The sequence below is a fragment of the Canis lupus genome, chromosome 2, assembly GCF_011100685.1.
Source record: "Canis lupus familiaris isolate Mischka breed German Shepherd chromosome 2, alternate assembly UU_Cfam_GSD_1.0, whole genome shotgun sequence".
Taxonomy (NCBI): domain Eukaryota; kingdom Metazoa; phylum Chordata; class Mammalia; order Carnivora; family Canidae; genus Canis; species Canis lupus.
The window spans coordinates 19871553-19894856 of NC_049223.1; the positions used below are offsets into that span (position 1 = coordinate 19871553).

Below are 23304 nucleotides of genomic sequence, written 5' to 3' on the forward strand. Positions count from 1 at the left end.
ATCTACTTTGCTGGTATAAAGAAGAAAGGGCAAATATAAAGTCTTATGAGCTCTCACAGAATGGGTAAGTACCTGCAAACAAAATTTTAAAGAGCATAATGGCAGATAGGAACTGAATATTAACAAAATAAGTCTGGAATATGCCTTATTTCTGTTTTATGCCAGGAAAAATGGTATTTTCCACTCCTAACTACTCTATCTAGAAGAAGAACCACATCTGAAAATCAGAGATTCTGATTTAATTTAATTTAAACCAAATGAAGACAGAATCGCAGTATGGTAGGATAATTCATGGGGAGAATAGGATATATATCTTCTTTCAACGCAATTTAATAGAAATAACATTTGTACTATTCTGTACACTGCCATTATCCTCTAAACTTCTTCACTTACTATACTACAGAGTAACTATAGTTGTACTTAAAATTTAATCTTTTCAATCCCCATTTTGTAATGAAACAGAACACCCAGGTTAGACAGATCTGGCTTAGTCTAGGCTCCAACACTTATTTTCAGTGTAACTTTTGAAGATTTATCTTAATTGTGAATTCTGAAAAGAAATGGATTGTTACAGAGTTGTATAATAAGAATCAATGAGAATGAATTGGAAAATGTGTCTTTAAACCATAGAAATATGTTTAAAAACAATTACATATTAAACCTTCCATTAAAGACACATAATTTTAAGAATATCTATTAGCTTATTAATAAAATAAAATGTGTTTACTGTTTGATAATTGTATCACTTAATGTATAGCCCCTAACTTGGGTTTCTGCTCCCAAATGGATTGTATTTTGTCTACTTTGAACTGAATTTTTCATCTGCTGACCTACTCATCTGATACAAATGATTTTAAACATGTTTGTTTCATTTGTTGATATTTGTGTTGCCTACCTTTTTAGTACTGCTAAAGAACTATATCATTTTCATTTACTTTTCTCAGATTATCCATATCAACAACATAGGACTAATTAGCTTAGAAGACCTAGCTGTTCCTGAAATCACTGAGGAGAATCATAAGAAGCCTCAAAGTAATCTCTGTCAGGGAGTTCCCACTTTTCATTCCCACCTTCTGTGATCATGCTGTGACTTTGACAACCAACCTTGAGGGAATAGTTTTGCCAGCTTACATAATGAATCAAAGGTAGAACTAGGAAAGGGATGGAGCCCTGCATTTTCCACCATTTGTCATCTTTATGCCAGTGCATACAGGTTTTCCTGTTACAAACTGACCCTGCATGACTTGTTGCAACATGAGAGGATGCCCACGGTGGTGTTACTTCTGGGAACACTTCAGTACAAAGAGATCTCTTGACATAGCTGTGACCAATGTAATACTTAATAGCATCCATAAAGGAAAAAAAAACAACAACAAAATAGGTATTGTCTTGCTTTCCTCAGTATTAAAAAAAAATGCAGTGTTTTTGCAAATACAGAAGTATTTTGAAAATTACAGAATTAAAATGAGAATTTGTGACCATCTAAAATATTAAAGTATATGTCATATGTAAGTAGATATCAGAATATATAGCTTACCTGTCACAAATGCTATTTTTGGTTATAAATTGCTTCATAAACATAATAGCAAAAAAGTGCTCCTACAGTTTCTAAAAGTATAATACACGTTAGAAGAATCTACCCAATTTTATTCCACATGATTCTATCAATATAACAAGTTAAAAAAAAAAAAAACTAAACTAAAATCATGGAGTGCCTGGGTGGCTTAGTCGATTAAGCATCCAATTCTTGATTTAGGCTCAGATTACAATCTTAAGGTTCTGGGAAGGAGCCTTGTGTCAGGTTCCCTGCTCAGTGGGGAGTCTGCTTGTCTCCCTCTCCCTCTGCCCCTCCTTCTGCTCATGCACGTACTCTCTCTCTTTCTGTCTCATAAATAAATCTTTTTTTAAAAAAGAAAATCTAAAATAAAAGTTTATTAGGGTACAAAAGCAATGTCAGAATTATCTAGAAAAGATGAGATACTGACTGATACATACAACTATTCCAAAATGTTTCTTTTTCCTTTTGCAATATTCAAACGATAATACAATGCCACCACCTATTGATGGAATGGGAGAACTGAGGTCCTAAAATTACAAACAGCACAATATCAAATATTCATGGGAATTATAAATCAAGGTACAGAACATAGGTCATTAACCATTGACTAGATGACATATATCAGTAATATGTTTAGGTGGTAATTGATTTGTTCACATCCATTGCTTCTTTGACTTTCTGGCATTCTATGGAATGGCACAGCATTTCTTTAATGGCTAATTATAGTTTGACCATATGAAAATATATAATTAATGTTAATTTTCTTTCAAAGTAAATTTTAAGAGAAAAATATTGTGAGAATTATTTTTTTCATATAACATGTAGTCACATTGGATTGAATATTAGGGATCCACAGAACACATTTTGGGGAACCTAGACTTCATTTTCTGGAAATATGTTGGATTGGATAATATCCAATAAACACATTTTTTAAAGATTTTATTTATTTATTCATGAGAGACACAGAGAAAGGCAGAGACATAGGCAGAGGGACAAGCAGGCTCCCCGCAAGGAGCCCGATGCAGGACTCAATTCCGGGATTACACCCTGAGCCAAAAAGCACACACTCAACCACTGAGCCACCCAAACGTTCCTTCAGTAAACATATTTAAAAATAAACTTTATAATATGGAAAACATACTCTCCAGTGCATACTTGCAAGAAAGGAGGAGACATTCCCATAGACCAAACCTAAAGAAAAGCCCAAAAGAAGAGCCATAAACCAATGAACTTAATATCCCCCAGCTGTCCTGAAGAAATGTGTATTTGTGTTTGTGGGGTTGGAGATTGCTTTCAAAGTTCTTGGGTTTTGTTTTTGTTTGTTTGTTTGTTTGTTTGTTTAAAGAGAGTGACCCAGAGAGAGAGAGAGAGAGAACACAAGCTGGGAGGGGCAGAGGGAGAGGGAGAAGCAGACTCCCCACTGAGCAGGGAGCCTGACATGGGCTCGATCCTGGGACTCCAGCATCATGACCCAAGCTAAAGGTAGACTCTTAACTGACTGAGCCACCCAGGTGCCCCAGTTCTTGGGTTTTAAGGCGTCAAATCAAAAGACAGTAACTTGAACTTCTATGATGTTTTAGATGAAACTGAACCCTTCAAATCGCTATACCTTTAGTAAAGGTACAGGAAAAAACAAACAAACAAACAAAACAGCCACCAATGCAGGAAAATGACAAAGAAGTTTGTGTTGATGTGAAATCTAAATGGATCAATAAAAAAGTTGATCAATCCCTAACTTGAGAATTTGTGATACTGGAGTTTTCCTCTGACAGGATGAAGTTCTTATTTCCACAATCTATATGGTCCAGGAATGTTTAGCTGAGAAAGCGAGATAAAATTAGTCTGTGGCTGCATTACTGCACAATATCACTAGAATATCTGGATGAATCAAATTCAAAATCTCTTTGAAGGAAAAATAATCTAGACTATACAGCCATACAAGATTCTGACAAACAAAGCTTCACAGAAAATATACTTATAATCCAAAATAATAAAACCATCAAGGAAACATTTCATCATAAGTGAGTCAGATAACACACTCATAAAAGCTCTGGCAAACCTGAAAAACAATTATATAATTTATATAATTTATAAATTATAATTAAATTTATAAAAAGCCACTTGGGTGGCTCAGTGGTTGAGCAGATGACTTTGGCTCAGGTCATTATCCTGGGGTCCTGAGATCGAATCCTGCATCAGACTCCCTGCAGGAAGGCCTGCTTCTCGTTTTGCCTATGTCTCTGCCTCTCTCTGTATCTCTCATGAATAAATAAATAAAATATTTAAAATATATATATATAATTATATTCCCCAACCACTGAGCCACCAAGTGCCTTTTTATAAATTTAATTTTAATTTAATTATATTTTGTTTATATTTAATAATTATATTAAATTTAATGAATTTAATTATATTTTGTTTAGTGAACACATATTTTGTGATCTTGTTGCTCATTTAGAAACAGAATTACCATATATATATAATTAAACTAGAAATTAATAATAGGTTAAGAAATATTTGAATACTTAAAATTTACTTGGAAATAATAAATTAAGGGAGAAAAATAATGGAAATGTAACATTTCAATAAATGATGATTATGCAAATAATACATATAAAAACTTGTTTAATTCTTACCAGTTTTGTAGTACGAAATACTACATTAGAAAGTATCAGAAAGATTAAAAAATAATCAAACAATCTAACTCAAAATTAGAAAAAAAGAACAAATAAACAGGAGATAATCATTTTGCAACTCTTAATGAAGTCATTGATTCAGACAAAGATTTTTAGTGGATGCCAAACCATTAGATAAAAAGTTGTCAGAAAATGGAATTGATATAAAGCCCACACATTACTTGTTGGTGACACCTTCCACTTGATCAATATCAGCAACATTAGTAATTAGGCAACCAGCTTTTTTATGTGATGTAATAAGAAACACACAGTATTATTCTTAAAATGTTCTTGCAAAGAAGCATTTTACTAACTTAATAATGTATTCAAATAAAATCTTTATACCTAAACTTGCAATTTGTAGGGAATACCTATAAAAAACCTACAGTGATATCAAATACCTTATACCAAAACTACAAATCAAACAATCCACGAAGGAAACATGATATACACTTTAAAAATCAGGTGTTCTAAGGGAAGACTGATCTGGTGTCTTCAAAAAACTAATGTCATAAAAAAGAAGAGAGGGAAATGTTCTATATTAAAATTTCCTTTAGAGAAATACCATATATTTCCATTGATTGAATTATGGTCTGAAGAAGCTAGATTTGAAAGGCATTGATGAGCTAATGGAGACATATGGATAATATTAAATAATATTGAACTATTATACAGAATGATTAATTTTGTTAGGTGTGATAATACTGTTGTGGTTATGTAGAAATGTGTCTTAGTTTTAGAGATGCATACTGAAATAATTAGGAGCATAATGTTATGACATTTTTAAATTTATAAAAAATTTACCAAAAACAGATGAAACCAATGATGTAATTGTTAAATTTAGGAGATCGGTGCTTATAATTCTCTTGATTTTTTTGCATGTTTGGAATTCTTTATAATAACAGGTTTCAAAAATAAAAAGCAAAGAAAATAGAAGCAGCTTCAGAGCCCTGCTATTTTTTGCTAAAGTGAGCCAGACTTTAGCCCATCTAGGCTCCAACCTCACATAAAGCTGCCTCCTGATGTTACACAATGTGTGGCACTGAAAGGTGTAGGAGTAGAGGTCATTCATCCTTCAGCAAGTGTGGCATTCTGCTGAACAGAAGCCCCAAGAGTGATGATGACACTAATTCAACCTGGGAATTTATGATCATACACGTCTTCCTTCTCTGGTTTTATACTTAGCATTCCGATATGAACTGTGAGTCAAACAAATTTGGACAGCTCCGCTTGAGATAACCAAGAAAACTGGGAAGACATCCTGGGATAAAAAGCCATTTCAACTTTGAAACCAATTTTCTTATCCAGTTTTACCACTGCTGACTTAGTTTAAAACCTACAGAAATTTTTTTTTCTGGCTGTCTCATTCTATCCAGTTTATAAGCTTTACCCAACAGAAACTGCCACATTCTTCTTCCAGAATATGGAAAAAGAATTAGATTATTATATTGGTAAAAATTAAGCAGCTCAATTTCATATTCATTTATTTGAGCTTCAATCTATCCAAAAGGCATTCAATAAGTGCTGTGAAGGACACCTTGATTGGCAAGCCCTAGAAGAAAGGGTAAATGACATTGGGAGAAAAAGGTCTTGAGCATTAAGGGCAAAGTTTGCTACAGAAATTCAAAGAAAACATACTATCTATAGAATGAAACATGAGATGGGCTATGAATAATGATAGTTTTGTTTCCACCTTATTCACCCTTTCATTTTTTTTTCTTGCCTTACTACGATCTCCTTTATCATGTTGAATAAAAGTGATGATAGCAGGCATCCTTTTCTTGTTGCCAATCTAAAAGGGAAATTTTCTAGTTTCTCCACTAAGTATGATGTTACCAAAAGCTTTTTTATTTTTGGTTCCTGTAATGGATGCTTTTGGTTTCCATCAAGATTCTTTTCATTGAACCAGCCAACCCCCAGCTACTGAAAATTCTTGACAGTTAAAATTTACAGCTGTCTTTTTCCACAAAGAATTATCCTGGATCAAAGTGGAGCCATTGGAGCAACCAGTGCCTACTGACTGAAATAGAATTACAAAGACTGACCACTTTGTAAATACCATTGAGACATTGAAGAAAGAAAATGACAGGCTCATATTTGTTAATCAGCAGTCTAAGATAAAGTATGAGACTCAAATTCTCCTTGGCAGCATTAAAAAAAGACCCATTTTTTACAGTAAGGGAGTAACAAAGCAAAAGGACAGATAGAGAATTAATTTGTAATAATATTAGAAATTCAGAAGAGGCCAAATTCTCTTTGGCTAGGTTACAGCCCTCATAATAAAGTGGGATCCTGAGGTTTGGGATGGAGATATGTAGCCTCATTTCCTCTCCTCATGTGCCTATCCACAGACAGCTTAGATATCTTCCCATTATGACAATTGGCTCCTTATAAGGTGAAAGATCCAAGAGATAAGGCAAAAACTTCAGTACCTTTCATGACCTAGTTTTTTATTTATTTATTTTTTAAAGATTTTATTTATTTATTCAAGAGAGACACAGAGAGAGAGAGGCAGAGACACAGGCAGAGGGAGAAGCAGGCTCCATGCAGGGAGCCCAATGTGGGACTCCATCCTGGGACTCCAGGATCATGCCCTGGGCCAAAGGCAGGCGCTAAACCACTGAGGCAAAAAATAAATAAATAAATAAATAAATAAATAAATAAATAAATAAATAAACAAACAAACAAACCGCTGAGGCTCCTGGGCTCCCCAACTGGCATGTTCAACACTGTGCCTGGAAGTTACCCAATTCACTAAGGAAATTTTCTACTTTCCACAGTAGTGCTGAAGGCAGCATGTTACATGGAATCCCCTTCACTCTTGTTTCTAATAGTATTTTTCTCACTGTCCTTTAGTTTTAGAAAACAGGTACCATTACTTCCACAATACTGTGTTGGTCACACAGTTCAGCCCCATTCAGTGGCAGGAAACTATTCAAGGGTATAAATATCCAGAGGCATGAATCATTGTTGCCATCATTGAGGCTGAGTCCCACAGACCGCCCCTTGGCTTTTAATAATTCAAGTCTCTCCTACACATGAATTCTCATAAAGTCCCATAGCCTTGCAGCATCAGATTGAATTCCATGGACCTCATCATCTAAATTAGGTACAAGAATGTATGAGCTTCCTTGAATGCAGTTTCCAAGAACTAGTGAACTAAGATATAGTTATCTGGTCTGCACACCCATCAAAATGGTGGGGCAGGGATAGGGTAAACACAGTAGACTCTTCCACATAAAACTGGTAAAACAGGGATCCCTGGGTGGTGCAGCGGTTTAGCGCCTGCCTTTGGCCCAGGGCGCGATCCTGGAGACCCAGGATCGAATCCCACGTCAGGCTCCTGGTGCATGGAGCCTGCTTCTCCCTCTGCCTATGTCTCTGCCTCTCTCTCTCTCTCTGTGTGACTATCATAAATAAATAAATAAATAAATAAATAAATAAATAAATAAATAACAAAAAAAAAACAAAAACTGGTAAAACAGGAGGTACACAGGAGTTATGTGCCTATAGCATTTCTAAAATCTAGAAGGACACATCAGACACATCTTCTTAGTTCCTCAATTAGGATAGAATGATTCACTGTACTTTTGGATCTACCCTCTGAACTTTTGGTTCCACCCTTTATTATGGAAGCTATCTCATGTTTGCAGCTGGGTCATGTTCTCAGCCTTCTTCCTGTATAAATTTGAGGATTGAAAGTTCAATTTTTATTTTTATTGTCCCTGCTCCTTTCAGTTCAAATTAGTGCTGTTTCCATAAGTATGACTATTTTTAAATCATACATTTGTTTTTTTAAAGTTTTTATTTAAATTTCAGTTCATTAAAAAATAAAAAATAAATAAATTTCAGTTCATTAACATACAGTGTAATACTAGTTTCAGGTGTACAATATAGTGATTAAACGCTTCCATACCAGAAATGAACCCACAACTGTGTGGTCAATTTATCCTTGACAAGACAGGAAAGAATATCCAATGGAGAAAAAATAGTCTTTCAACAAGTGGTGCTGGGAAAACTGGACAGCAATATGCAAAATAATGAAACTGGGCCACTTTGTTATACCACACACAAAAATAAATTTAAAATGGATTAAAATCTAAATGTGAGAGCTGAAACCATAAAAATCCTGGAAGAAAAAAAAAATCCTGGAAGAGAACAAAATATGATTATTTTAAAAATCTTTGTGGTTCTCCTAGGAATCTTACTGAAATTTAATCCATTAGATAATAGGCACACTGCAAGTCTCTTCGAGATTGGACTCCCAGTGAGGCTACTGAAATACAACATACTTCAGATTCTTAGAAGCCCTACTATTTAAAGCAGAAGATCCATGAGACACACCTTTAAAACATTACAAGGACTCTTGTTTGACTGATTTTTCTAAGTTCTTTACAGGCATATTTTTCTTTTCATCTTTAGACCATGTTTTCCTGACCTTTTCCTATACTTAATCTTTGCCTGGAATCCATTTTTAAATGTTTACATCATTCATCATATGGAAAGTCCAGGAATTCTCCAAACCAGCAAATCCTTGATTTTTATGCTTAAACCGTTATTTCCTGAGCATCTCTCTCTCTTCTGGGATTTTACTACAGGCGACAAGAGGAAGCCAACTGGCATGTTCAACACTGTGCCTGGAAGTTACCCAATTCACTAAGGAAATTTTCTACTTTCCACAGTAGCGCTGAAGGCAGCATGTTACATGGAATCCCCTTCACTCTTGTTTCTAATAGTATTTTTCTGACTGTCCTTTGAGCCATCACTGTCCATCTCCTTGAGATTACCTGACTCCTATAAACAGTCTCTTTGCTTTTATTTCACTAACGTTTTTCTTTTAAAGGCCTTCCACCTTTTACCTACTTGCTAATTTCAAAGCAATGCTCACCTTGTTTAAATTTTTGTTAGAGTAGCATCACACTCCCAATACCAAAATCTCTATTGATTATCCATTTCTACATAAACAATTACCCCCAAATGTAGTGGTTTAGCATAACAATAAATATGTTTTACCTCTTAGTTTCTTTAGACAAGAATTTAGGTGCTGCTTGACTGGGTAGTTCTTACTCAGGGTTACTCGTGAGGGTCAGTCAGACATCAGCTGGGGCTGGAGTGATCTGAAAGCACAAATGGCCTGGAGAATCCACTTGAAGATGGCTTGCTCACATGGCTATCAAGTTGATGTTGGCTGTTGGAGGAAAGTCTCAGTTCTTCTCATAGTACTATCTTGGTGTGTCATGACATGTTAGCTGGCTTCTCCATGAATAAGAGATTCAAAGGAACTAAGGCAAAAAATTTAACATGCTTTATGACTTAGCTTCAGAAATCAAACGGTGTCATTTCTGCACTGGTCACACTGCTCGGCCCTATTCACTGTTGGAAGGGACTACACAAAGCCTGAATATCAGAAGATAAGGGGCATTGTGAGCTATTTCAGAGACTAGCTATCCTGAGACTGCTCCCTTCAACCAAGACAGAAAATCAAATACAATACTGCATTCTGGGAGGAATGTCAAAGATTAGTGCCACACTAAAAGACTTACAGGATACAGAATAATGATCCCCACCATAGTCTCCACTTAATTCAACAGTCTTGTCCGTTTTAGGACTGGATGAATAAAGGTGGATGTCAGTAAGATTACTTCAAACAGCTAAATAATAGCCCTTCATTACTCCTAACTGTGGGAAATGAACAAGGGGTAGTGGAAGAGGAGGTGGGCGGGAGGATGGGGTGACGGGCCCTGAGGGGGGCACTTGATTGGATGAGCCCTGGGTGTTATACTATATGTTGGCAAATCGAAATCCAATACAAAAATATACAACAACAGGGGATCCCTGGGTGGCGCAGCGGTTTGGCGCCTGCCTTTGGCCCAGGGCGTGATCCTGGAGACCCGGGATCGAATCCCACGTCGGGCTCCCGGTGCATGGAGCCTGCTTCTCCCTCTGCCTGTGTCTCTGCCTCTCTCTCTCTCTCTGTGACTATCATAAACGAATAAAAATTAAAAAAAATATATACAACAACAACAAAAAGAATAGCCCATCTTGCAGCTGCTTTGTGGGCTTTGGTATCTTCACTACAGTAGATTCATACAACTTTGGGTGTGTGGACTGTGGCTACTGATAAAATAAGTGTGTTTCTTCAATACTTTTCCGTAAGGAGTATCAGACAGTTCACAATCACATAGGATGGACTACAATACATATGCATTTATCTTGCTCCAAATTTGTATTATGTCTACTGCTTTCTGTTAAAAGATAGCCCCCAAAGATCAGGACTATCTAGAAATTCCATGAATATCACATTGGTACAGTATATTGATGATGTATTACCTATTGCTGCATAATGAAGTGTCCCAAACCTTAGGACTTAAAAAAAACCAATAAACATTTATTACCTCACATAGTTTCTGTTGATTAGGAATTTGGGAGAAACTGAGCTTAGTGGTTTGGGCTCAAGGTCTCTGAGGATTTTGTCATCAAGGTGTTGGTGAGGACTACAGTCATCTGAAGTCTTGACTGGTGGTAGAAGTCCCACTTTCATGTTGGCTCACCCAAGTGGGTGCTGATTATGCAGAAGAATACTTTGATCCATATGGATCACTCCACAGGGCTGTTTGAGGGTCCTCATAACATAGCAGGCAGCATCTCCTAGGAAAGCAAGGAAGTTTTCATGACCTTGCCTTGTAAATATTGCTCTATTCAATGTAAGGGGGAATACAAAAAAATGAGGAATAGCAGGGGTAGAGAATCACTGGGGATAGTCTTGGAAACTGGCTACCACACATGACATCATGTTAATTGGACCTGATAACTAAGAAATGGAAAGTACAGTTGATCCTTGTACAACATAGGGGTTGGTTTAGAGGTTCTGACTTCTGATGCAATTGAAAATTTGTGTATAACTTTTGACTCTTCAAAACCCTAACTACTAAGAGCCCACTGTTGGCTGGAAGGCTTATGAATAAAATAAGCAGCGAATTACCACGTTTTGTATATTATATGTATTATAGACTGTATTCTTTTTTTTAATTTTTTTAAACTTTTATTTATTTATGATAGTCACACAGAGAGAGAGAGGCAGAGACACAGGCAGAGGGAGAAGCAGGCTCCATGCACCGGGAGCCCGACGTGGAATTCGATCCCGGGTCTCCAGGACCGCGCCCTGGGCCAAAGGCAGGCGCCAAACCGCTGCACCACCCAGGGATCCCTATAGACTGTATTCTTACAATAAAGTCAGCTAGAGAAAATAAAATATTACTAAGAAGATCATAAGAGAAAATTTATAGTACTGTGCTATATTTTAAAAATCCATGTATTAAAAAAAAAAAAATCCATGTATTAAGTAGACCTGGGCAATTCAAACCTGGGTTGTTCAAGAGTCAACTTTACTCTGCATATCTGGTAAGTGATGTGCTCCAGACGGGGAGGGATAAATTCTGCAAAGATTCAAGGGCCTATCAAAACAGTTAAATGTTTCTGGGTTTATTGGTCTGGACTCTCTGGACTTCCCTCCAAAATAACGGACAAGTTATGTACCTTATACCTCCAACCGCTAAGAACAGAGCACAATGCTTAGTAGCCTGCTTTATGCTCCAGAAGTAGTACTTTCCATACTTATCTCACAATATTCTATCTCACTTATCATGTGGCACATGAATTCTTTTTTTTTAAAGATTTATTTATTTATTTATTTATTTATTCATGATAGACAGAGATAGGGGGGCGGGCAGAGACACAGGCAGAAGGAGAAGCAGGCTCCATGCCGGGAGCCCAACATGGGATTCGATCCTGGGACTCCAGGATCGCTCCCTGGGCCAAAGGCAGGCGCCAACCTGCTGAGCCACCCAGGGATCTCCTGGCACATGAATTCTTGAGTGGAGACTGCAAAAAGATGGTTTGCATTGCAGGTCAGGCTGCAGTAAAATAACTCTGCCCCTTCCTTGTGGTTCCCAAGATATCCCCATGGGAGAGGAAAAAATTTGGGTGGACCCCTCACAAGCCCCAGTAGGGAAGTTGCAGCACAGAACAAAGACTATTTCCTCATTTGTCCCCAACCTCAGTGTGCACTCTGCAATTATGCCAACTGTCCTGGCTAACTCTCAATTTGTCATTGCAGGTGGTATTTCCTCTGCCTGAAATATTTATCATTGTATGTCATGGCTCATTCTGTCATGTCTCTGCTTACATGCTATTTTATCATGAGTTAGGGAAGGACTATACTATAAAATTGCAACCCCCTACTCCTCACTCAGTACTGTCCTTTCTCTGCTCTATTTTCTCCAGAGGATTTAATGAAACACATGAAATTCTTCATTTATTTATTTATTTTTGTATATGATCCACATTAGAAGGCAAATTTGATGAGGGTAAGAATATTTGTCAATTTTTAAACTGTTGGATCCCCAATGTATATATAGGAAAGTGCCTATATAATAGTAAGTATTTATTGGATGGATAAATGCTAGACTCCCAATTTTATTGAATATCTAATGAACATCTTAATTTCAGTGTTCTTGAGATACTAATCATTATCTCTCATTGTGTATGGTAGGCAGACTACCTCCATCCAAAGATGTTCATATCCTAATCCTTGGAAATTGTGATACAACTTATGTAGATTACATGGAAAAGGAGAATTAGGTCGCAGATGAAATTAAGGTTGCTGATTAGCCGATCTTAAAATAAGAGTATTATCCTAGAGCAACTGAGTGGACTCAGTATAATCACAGGAGTCCTTAAAGCTGGAAGAGGGACAAGAGGAGGAGCTCAGAGTGCTGTGGTATTAGAAGAACATAACTAGCTTTTGCTAGCTTTAAAGATGGAAGAAGAGGGTGACAAGCCATGGAATGCAGGCAGCTTCTAGAAGCTGGAAGAGGCAAGGAAATGAACCCTTCCCAAGGCCAAAAGAAAGAATAGCCCTGCTAATGCCTTGGCATTAGCCTGGTGAGACCCCTGTCAGACTTAGGACCCCTCAGAACTAAGGTAATACATTTGTGTTAAGTCACTAAATTTTGTGGTGATTTGTTATGATTTCTATGGAAAATTAATACACTTCCTCCCTATTCTCTTTAGATCTACTTATTCTCCTACACCCTCTTTGTTACCAGGCATACAGTATAATACATGGTCATAACTTCCTTTCAGGAGTAGAGTTGGCCTCCTCAAATCCAGTTTCTATGTAGTTACTTCAGGAAACTTCAGCCTTCAGAAGACTAACTCCTACTTATTCACTCCTGTTTCCAGATCTGGAACCAAGCACATCTAAAGTTTGGATTCCTTTTTGTGTTTCTATTCTGTTTTTGATCAATAGAGATGCTAATCTTGTATTTAGGCACAGTTAAGTTTTATAAAATTTTTAATGTCACCTTCCTTTCATAGTAAATCATGGTAAATTAAGTTTTATCCATTCTGCTTCTAAAATGTCCATGGGATTTGCCCCTTATTGAAATTGCCACTGGTACTGTTCTAACTTAAGTCTTAAGCATCTCTTTAAGGACTATTGCAGTAACTTCTTAACTAGTTTAGCTGTTTCCAGGCTTTCCCATTTTAAACCACTGTCTTCACTGCATACTGCCAGTTCTCATAAGATAAAAGGATGATGTTATTGACTACATTGTTGAAAAATCTTAACTAGCTCTTATTATATTTAAAGTCCGTAGTATTAAGAAACAAGTCGTACTAAGGCCACAGCCTTTGGAATCAAATCACCCGTGTTCTGAACTTTGTTTCAGTACAGGTTCTGGGTTAGAAAAATCTGGGTTTCCATCCTAGTTTTTCCATTTATTGCAAACCCAGGGCAAAATTCTATCCTCCAAAGAGATCATTGTGGTACTTACTCCAGAATGGTGAGGATTCTGTACTGTATGTAATACATATAAATTGCTTAATACAGTCACTGGCATAAAATGTGATCAATAAATATTAGCTGCTTAACTATGTAAGAAAGTATTCAATATTATTAAGATTCTAGCCCTTTATATTAGTCTGCTCAGACTCCCATAACAAAATACCAAAGACTGGGTAACTTAAGTAACATTAATTTTCTTACAATTTTGGAGGCTGCAAATACAAAGATCCAAGTGCCATCAAGGTCAGTTAATGGTAAGGCCTCTCTTCCTCACTTATCGACAGCATCTATCCTTACTGTGTCCTCACATAGCCTCTTGTCTATGTGCACAGGGTATCAGAGAGATCTCTGGTGTCTTCCTGTTATTATTAGGACAGCCATTCCATTGGGTTAGGACCCTATCATTATGACTTCATTTGACTTAATTACCTCTTTTAAGGAACTGTCTCTAAGTATAGTTATATTGAAGGTTAAGGCTTCAACATATGGAATTGGAGGGGACACAATTCAGTCTATGGTACCCTCCTTAACCTGACATTCCTGACTCATCTCCCTCTAGTGATATAAATGCCAGGCTCCTGCCACAGTAGTATTTCATGCCCAAAATGCACATCCTCCCTTTCTTCGCTAGTCAAAATTCTATCCAGTTCAAGTGCAGAAATAACTCTTCTTCCATCTTTGCTACTATGGTACTTTGTTCAAACCATTAGCATAGCTAACATAAGAATATTATTTTTCAGCTGAGTATTTCTTTTACATATGATGTTTTCTGTTAAACTTCATAATCATTGTATGATGTAATTATTATTAATAACTTTCCTTCGTGAATGTGGCAAGTGAGCCTCAAAGAGGTTGTTTATTCATCCTATCAAAATTGAGAACATTAAAAAATGTGCTTATTTGTAGAGGATGGTACTCTTCACTCACTGATCGTGAAACATTGAAAGAGAAGCAGGTTTTATGGGAAAAAAATGTTTTATTTGACACATAGCCAGTTCGAGCTACCTAGAACGTATCCAAGTATTATGGACAAATATTTGTGCAAATATTATGTACCCATTTAATATAGTCTTAGATTAACATACAATTTGGGATTTAATCTTCTCATTCTATAATATTAGCATAGTTAAGCATTAAATGGCAAATAATTTCTTTTGGTGGTTAGTGAAGAATAACGTGTTAGTGAAGAATGATGCTAAATTATTTATTTGTTTATTCTATATGCTCAAAATTCTTTTTGTTTTCACTCATATATTTTAATTTCTAAGCAGAGAATTTTTTTAAATCATGTAAGTGGACAGGATCTGAAGTGAATGACATCTTAAGAGATTATCTAGAGGTAGTCCTTTTATAGATAAAAAAAAAACACAGTATAGCTAAAATGACTCATCCAAGATCACAGTATTCACATAAGAAGTAATATTCATATTTTCTCATTCCAATCAAAAGCCTGCTTTATGCCAGTGATTCTCAAACAGTATTCTGCAGAACATAAACTATGTGAGAAGCTTTGTGAATAAAATCATTTAGCTGTCTTTTAGCCTTGAATACAATCCTTTCTTAGAGACTTGCAGTGAACAGTTGTTTAATTTTGTTTAACCCGGAATTTAATGATTGAGCCCCCTCCCCAGCATGTATTAATGCTAGTAGAAAATGCTTTGGGAAATGATGCACTATGCCATACTTGAGAATGACAATGGTGGGCTTAAATGCTTGGTAGGAGAATTATCCTGCTGAGAAGAGGTTAGACTAATGCAAAGGATACACTTTCATTTGTTTGATGGATATACTCTGTTATTAGAAGATGTAGGGCAAATAAGAATAGTTTTATTAGTAACTGAGTATGGGTTTGTTTGAGTAACTTGCCTAGAACATATTAATCATATTGTAGGGTAGGTTTTTTAAAGATATGATTTCTCCTAGGTAAAGGAATGCAAATACACTAAATTAGGAGTTTGAGGGCTTCCAGTTAGAGAATTGTTGTTTCCATGGTAGTTGCTAGGAACCAGGTAATGAAGTCATTGTACTCTGATGGAAATTTTGGGAAAGACAGGAAACTAAACACAGGGTTTGATAGAGTAATTAATTCTGTTGCTGTGAGGTAGTAAAGAAGGTTAGCAGGAATTAATCATGATGTAAATCTCAGCTCAGTTTTATGGCTGTGCCCTGACTTGAATCTGAATGAAAGGGATATATTACTAATAAAATTTACATATGAACAGAAAGTTTCTGATTTTTTAGTACTCTTTTAGGACTAAACCTCATTCATGCAACCTCTGTACATCTTTTTTTTTTTTTTAAGATTTTATTTATTCATTCATGAGAGACACACAGAGAGAGAGAGAGAGGCACAGACACAGGCAGAGGGAGAAGCAGGCTCCATGGAGGGAGCCCAACATGGGACTTGATCCCGGGACTCCAGGATCAGGCCCTGGGCCAAAGGCAGGCGCTAAACTGCTGAGCCACCCGGGCTGCCCCAACCTGTGTACATCTTAATAATACACATCATTTTAATCAAAACCAGAGATGGTTTTAAGAAAAAAAAATGCTAAAATATGGAGCAATATAAATACTTCAAAGTGAATCTACATAATTTTCAAGTAATTATAATAACAGAAAGGTATTATTGTTCTGTACTATATATAAATGCAACAAACTTGACTGCTTCCAATATGTGTTATGTTTATATATAATTAGTGAATAAGAGAATTTTAAATGAATATTAATTTGCATTTTTATTGTATGTAAGCAAGTTCACACTTTAGGTGTTATAACTAATGAATGAAGCAACATAAATAATTTAACATTAATCAAATATTCCTTGTTAATAATATGTCCTAATTAAAAAATTTTAAACACTGCAAATAAAGAATATAGCCTAAAAGTGGAAAAGACCTATCAATGGACTGAAGATTTTGCCAGTCACTGTCGCTGGAGACTTAGAAAAATCACAGATCAAGAAATATTCTGTTTTTAAAATTACATTTTGGAAGTTTAGCCTTTTCCTCATATCTAAAATCAAGTCTATAACTACTATCTGTATATTAATGGAAAGAAAACAATCGTGGCCAACATCCCCGCCACTCACACAGGCTCTACAAACATAGACCCTTCTATGTCTTTCAGGAAGTGAAATAATCCCTTAAATTGTAAACCGCCAAGCAAATATTAGATGTTTAACTTGACCAATCAAATACTACTTCCCCTGATAGCTCATGTGCTGAAAGGTAATGAATTTTTAAATTTCCGTAAGGCAAGTATTAGTCCTTCATCTAATGCTTATTGCAATCCAGCAATGTTCAATGCTCCCCATGCTAAGTACTATGAATAAGACAAGTCCTTGACTTTCATAAATTTACATCCCAAGAGAATAAGTAATTCTTCGCAAATCCCAGGATGATGGTAACCATCGTAAGCAATTTCAGAAGCTAAAATTTTTACTCCAGATTGGAATGACCAGAATCATTTTTATTACAAAACGACATTTACACTATGTCTTGAAGAATGGATAAGATTTGCTTCGCAAAAATAGGGTCAAGAGAATCCCAAAGAGAATAAAAACTAGGAGGCTTATAGATATGGTTCAGGAACTCTGAGCAATTCTTTTAACTACAGCAAAGACGGCTGAAGTCAGAAATAAAGCATAAAGGAGCAAAGCCCTTTATCTGCAATCTGTAAGGAACCCATCCGATTTTTGCCCTTCTCTTTTAAATTCAAACCTTAGCCAATTCGTTCTCTTCTTTTCAAGCCGCACAAATGCAAATGTCTGCACAAACCAAGTGCAGCTGGATGCTTGTCAATGACTAAACCCTGGACTCCCCTCCACACATCCCACCCTTTCAAAAACTGGAGATGAAAACGCTCTACCTCTTCCAGACAGGCTGCTTTGAATGTCTATAAATAGCTTTGTAATCCTGCATTACATCTGGTAGAGACTTTTTTTTTTTTTTTTTTAAGATTTCATGTATTTATTCATGAGACAGAGAGCGGCAGAGGCACAGGCAGAGGGAGAAGCAGGCTCCATGCAGGGAGCCCGATGTGGGCCTCGATCCCACGACCCCGGGGTCACACCCTGGGCCTAAGGCAGGTGCTCAAGCCCTGACCCGCCCCCCCCCCCCCGCCCCACCGGGCGCCCCCAGGTAGAAACATTCCTAATGCAAATAAAACCACAGCCTCCGGTTATGTGTTGAATAGTTGGTTGGCCTTTACATGACTTACGGAGGCACCCAGTCTGAGTCTTCGAATTATGGGTGGCTCTCCACACAGACATGGATGTTTCCTCACCGAGACCCAACCACCGTCTTAGAGCCGTAGCTCAGTAGAATCAACATCACACATTTTAAAGGCGAGGCTCTGTTCCTACGCCCTACGGGCCTCGGAGCCTGCAGCCAGGACCAGGGCAGCGCGCCAAGGGAGGTGCTCCCGGTTGGTGACAACAGGCCCACGCCCAGGGAACGCGGCGCGCCAGCCCGGGCGAACACCGAGCACCCCACCTAAGGCCGGGGCTGAGACCTCGCAAGCCCGCGGCCTCCAGGGAGGTCCGAGGCTCTTCCGGCCCGCCACTTCCGCTTCCGGCGCGGCGACTCCCGGGCCCGCCCGGCGTGGGGGGGGGGGGGGCGGAGGCGGGGGCGGGGCGGTCGCGAACAGGGAGCCGGAAGTGGCCCGGCACTTCCGGTACGGGGAAACTCCTTGCTGCCGCTCGGGGCTGGCTTGACAGGCGCGGTGTCTGCAAGTAGCTCGGTGTCTCCTTGCGTCTTCCTCACGTCCACGCTCCGAGCTTCGTTTGCCGCAGCTGTCCCGCCACTCCTGTCTCCGCAGGCGCCCCTTCCCCATGTGCCGGGGCAGGAGTCCTGAAAGCGAAGACCCGCTCGCCGGTACCCCATCATGTCCGAACTGACTAAAGAGCTGATGGAGCTGGTGTGGGGCACCAAGAGCAGCCCCGGCCTCTCCGACACCATCTTCTGCCGCTGGACGCAAGGTACCCTGGCTGGGCTCTGGCTTCCCTGCACAGAGCCTCGCCGAGACGCCTCTGGCGCCACAGCCCCCCCCCCCCCCCACGGCTTAACCCCCCTCCCGCCCTGCACTCTTGTCCCACTTGTCCTGCTCGGGTCTGAAACTGGACTTTCTAGAAACGCCCTGCCTGCCTTGGGGGTGGGGGTGGGGGAGTGGTTGAGCTGGAGAATGGTTACAGCGAGATGGTTACACTCAGGACCCGAAGTGCCTCTGCCCCTCCCTGGGCTGGAGACACGGGGTGGTGATGGGATGGGGGGGGGGGGGTGACACCGAGGGCGTGCCCTGTGCGCCCCCCCCAGTCTTCACCCCCCCCCAACAAGGCTTCACGTTATTGGTGTTTGCTTTAATTTTGGGAGAGAGAGCCAAGTCCACTGGAAAGTCAAAGAGCCTTTGTTGTTTGTATCTTTTTTTTTTTTTTTTTTTTTTAAGATTCTATTTATTTATTCATGATAGAGAGGCAGAGGGAGAAGCAGGCTCCATCCCGGGAGCCCCGACGCGGGACTCGATCCTAGGACCCCAGGATCACGTCCTGGGCCAAAGGCAGGCGCTGAACCGCTGAGCCACCCGGGGATCCTCCCCTGTTTGTATCTTAACGATGTGGTTCGACGTAGGAGTCGGTGTATCAGTAGAGGGTTGCTTGCTGTCAGGTGCCCTCCCGACCCAACGTATCCCGGGTTTGGAGATGGGCTTAGTGATCTCTGAGGGTTAAAAGGAGCGTGGATCATAGCATTTCCTGTGCTGGTTTAAGGTTCCACACAGGATTTTGGAGTTACGTAAGGAGTTTTTTATTCATACGAGTACTAATGAGATAAAAATTGCCATTTATTGAATTTCTGCGCTGTGCCAAGCTCTGCATTAGGTACTTCATACTAGTAGTTAGTTACCTGTGATTCTTAAATTATAACGAAGCACTGCGTCGCACACTAGGTAAGGTGACTTAGGAAAGACTTACAAAGTTAAGTGAGGTGAAGAGCCTTTGGAGTAGGAAGGGTCGTGTAATGGAAAACATCACAGGCCAGTAAATGATAGCTGTTCAGTGGTTGTTCAGTCGTTTATTTAGACAATACCAGTTCTCAAAGGATTTAGGGGAATTTTAGCGTAGTGACTCCCAAGTTCCTATTTCATAGTGTGTGTTTTGTAACAAAAATTCGGGGTTTAAGTAAATCCCTTCCTCTCTCTCCCAGATATGGCTCATTTAAGAGCTGGTAAAATTAGACCATAATGTATTACGGGCAGCTTATTGAGTCCATCACTCTTGTTTTGCAAATGAGGAAAATGAGTGGTGGGGCTAAATGAACAGGCCAAAGTTGCACAAGTTGATAGAATGGGAGCGAATTTACAAGTCTCCCAGTTCTTAATATGGCTCTGTTTTCACTTGTTCCTTTGAGTTTCCAAACCTTAACATGTAATTAGTTTGGCTCTTTTTACACATTTTAATTACATCACTGAAGTCATATTTTCTGAAATCTTGGACGCCTGCATTTGCAGATTTTAAAGCTTACCTTCTACTTTGACTTCATTTATCCTAATAGTGAACTGCCCTGAGGTATAAGGGGCTTTGAAGATTTAAGAAAAATTGTACTTCCTGTGTAATTAGTCAGCATTGATTAAGCATTTACAACATAGAATAAGATAGTATTGAGCCTTTATGTTAAAACTGCAGATTCCGGGAGAATTCGGAGGCCTTTCTAAGGACTGGTTAAGCGAAGACTTTGGAACAGGTGTATTTTGGTCCCAGGTTCAAATGATTTGACTTAGTTAAGCCTCAGTTTCTTTCTCTATAAAATGCAGATAATAGTAGTGTCAACCTTACAGGGTCGTTGTGAGGATTGAAGGCATGTAAATCCACTGAGGCACTTAGCACGATATCTGACATTGGAAATTCTTAGGACTTCATTTAAAAAGTATTTAATTGGAAGGCTAAGCCAAAGATCACTCTCTGGCCATGACCTGATGATTACAAGAAATTATTGTTTATTTGACGAATACTTTATTTTTACTTTCATTATTTTTTTTTTATTGAAGCAAAGAGGATACGTGATAATTATTACTTAAAGTACGACGTTATGACATATGAGAATACTGTGCCAAGAAATTCCTTAACAGGATTCATTCAGCCACCACCTTTAAAGATATCTTTAAAGATAAAGATTTTTTTTTTTAGAATATGTTTATATTGTGGATATATAATTCTTCATGGTCTTATATTGATCAAGATTTTCAGGCAACCAAATATGTATTTTTAAGTTACCACCTCTGAATCAGAGGGAGGTTGTTAATTGGCTTTGCTTTGTTAACTGCCGTATTCATTTATTCATTTAGAGACAAAAATCATTGCTGACGATTGCTTTGGCAGTCATTTGGGATTATGAGAATAGGCACAAGACACTGCTGCACTTGCCTTACAGCATTTGTAATGTGACACCACCTTTGGCTCTATTTCCTAGTCTGTAACTTTGCTTTGACAACTGTAATCTTAAGAGTTTTTTGGAAGCAAGTTAAAGGTGTAAGATGTTTGGGGTAAGTATTTGTGAAATTATGTTTACATTTTTGAATTAATATTGATCATGTTAATTTTTTTTTGACACATTAAGACAAGCTGCAGGAGTTGCTGCAGCACAGAGTTGGATTTTTTAAATTAATTTGGCAGTTTCAGGTAATATGTGAAATCAGTGAGCCACAGAAGTGGCACATCGTTGTTTGAACTCATTTGGCAGTTTTAGATAATTCTCTCCTGCAGTTCCTTTTTCTTTGGGGGGAAAAAAGTTTGGTGGGGTTTTTGTTTTGTTTTGGGTTTTTTGCCAGTTTTTCTTTGAAAGACAAATTACATAATTTAAAGATTTGCAGTTGTTATTTTCTGACTTGGAAATTGAGTCTCCGGCTTTCTTTCCTCCTGCTTAATTTTCTGTGATCATTTTTTAAGAAAAGTATATTTTCTACCTCATTCAGAAGCACCATTTATCCTCTTTGTCCTTCTTCCCACAAACTACAGCAGTGTTCCAGGCCTCTGCAAGTCAGACTTGGTAGGTAGGATGGGAAGGAAGACAAGTAAGAAGCATAGCAAAATGAAGTACATGTAATAGTTATGAGCATAGTTATGCTCATAGTTATGCATAACTGAGTTATGCAGTTATCTGAAGAGTGTTCCAGGCAGAGAGACTAGCTGTTATAAAAAATGTGATGCAGGGGGATCCCTGGGTGGCGCAGCAGTTTGGCGCCTGACTTTGGCCCAGGGGCGCGATCCTGGAGACCCGGGATTGAATCCTACGTCGGGCTCCCGGTGCATGGAGCCTGCTTCTCCCTCTGCCTGTGTCTCTGCCTCTCTCTCTCTCTCTCTCTCTCTCTCTCTCTCTCTCTCTGTGTGACTATCATAAATAAATAAAAATTTTTTAAAAATGTGATGCAGAATATTCCTGGCTTTTTGTTTAAGGAGCAGGAGGGAGACTAGTTCAGCTGAAGATGCAATGAAGGAAAGGAAGAGTAATAAAAAATGATGTGAGAAATCCCTTTCAAAGAATGACCAGTAAAGCCTTATAGGCCATGATAAGGGCTTTGGCATTTATTCTGAATGAAATGAGGGGTCATTGCAGGGTTTGGAGCAGAGAAGAGACATGGCATGACAAGTTTTTAAAAGGACTGATCTCACTGCTGGGTTTGAAGATAGACTGTAGTGGCTTGAGAGAGACAGCAGGATCAAATGAGAGACATTTGCAGTAGTGGTGGCTTAGTTGGACCAGGACAGTAGTGCTAGGGATGGTAGCAAGTGGTAGATAAACCAACTTCCAGCAGAACCAAAATAAGAGTCATCTAGAGCCGACAGGAATAAGTACTAATCTTATAAATGAAAACATTTTGACTTATTGGGAATTTCTGTTTTCTTTTTAGTATTGATTGTCTAGTTCAGTGTTCCGCAAACTTTTTCTGTAAGAGAGTCAGCTGCATTTATTGTTCTGTCTCAATAGTAATCTCTGCCATTGCAGCAAAAGCAGCCCTAGATAATATAGGTATGGCGGTGTTCCAAAACAGCATTTACAGAAACAGGTCAACCCCTGATCTAGATTATAAGCTCTTAGAAACTATTTTTTTTCCTTTTTTCCCTTTCCCCTAAGCTTTATTTATTTATTTATTTATTTGTTTAACCTATAAGATTAACCCAAGAAGGAGAAATACATTTCCTATTTATATCAGTTCATTGTTTTGGGGGGGGGCTT

At 38.3% G+C, this 23304-nt stretch overlaps 1 protein-coding gene across 2 annotated transcripts in view; it reads left to right on the forward strand.

Annotated features, from left to right (window-relative positions):
• The first annotated feature begins 18732 nt into the window (after window positions 1-18732).
• MINDY3 (MINDY lysine 48 deubiquitinase 3) overlaps window positions 18733-23304 on the forward strand; it is an 84067-nt gene continuing 79495 nt past the window's right edge. For both annotated transcript variants that reach the window (XM_038530012.1, XM_038530013.1), the window contains exon 1: window positions 18733-19058. In XM_038530012.1, the coding sequence (XP_038385940.1) occupies window positions 18965-19058 (94 nt within the window). In that variant the 5' untranslated portion in view covers window positions 18733-18964. The remainder of the gene's footprint in view (window positions 19059-23304) is intronic.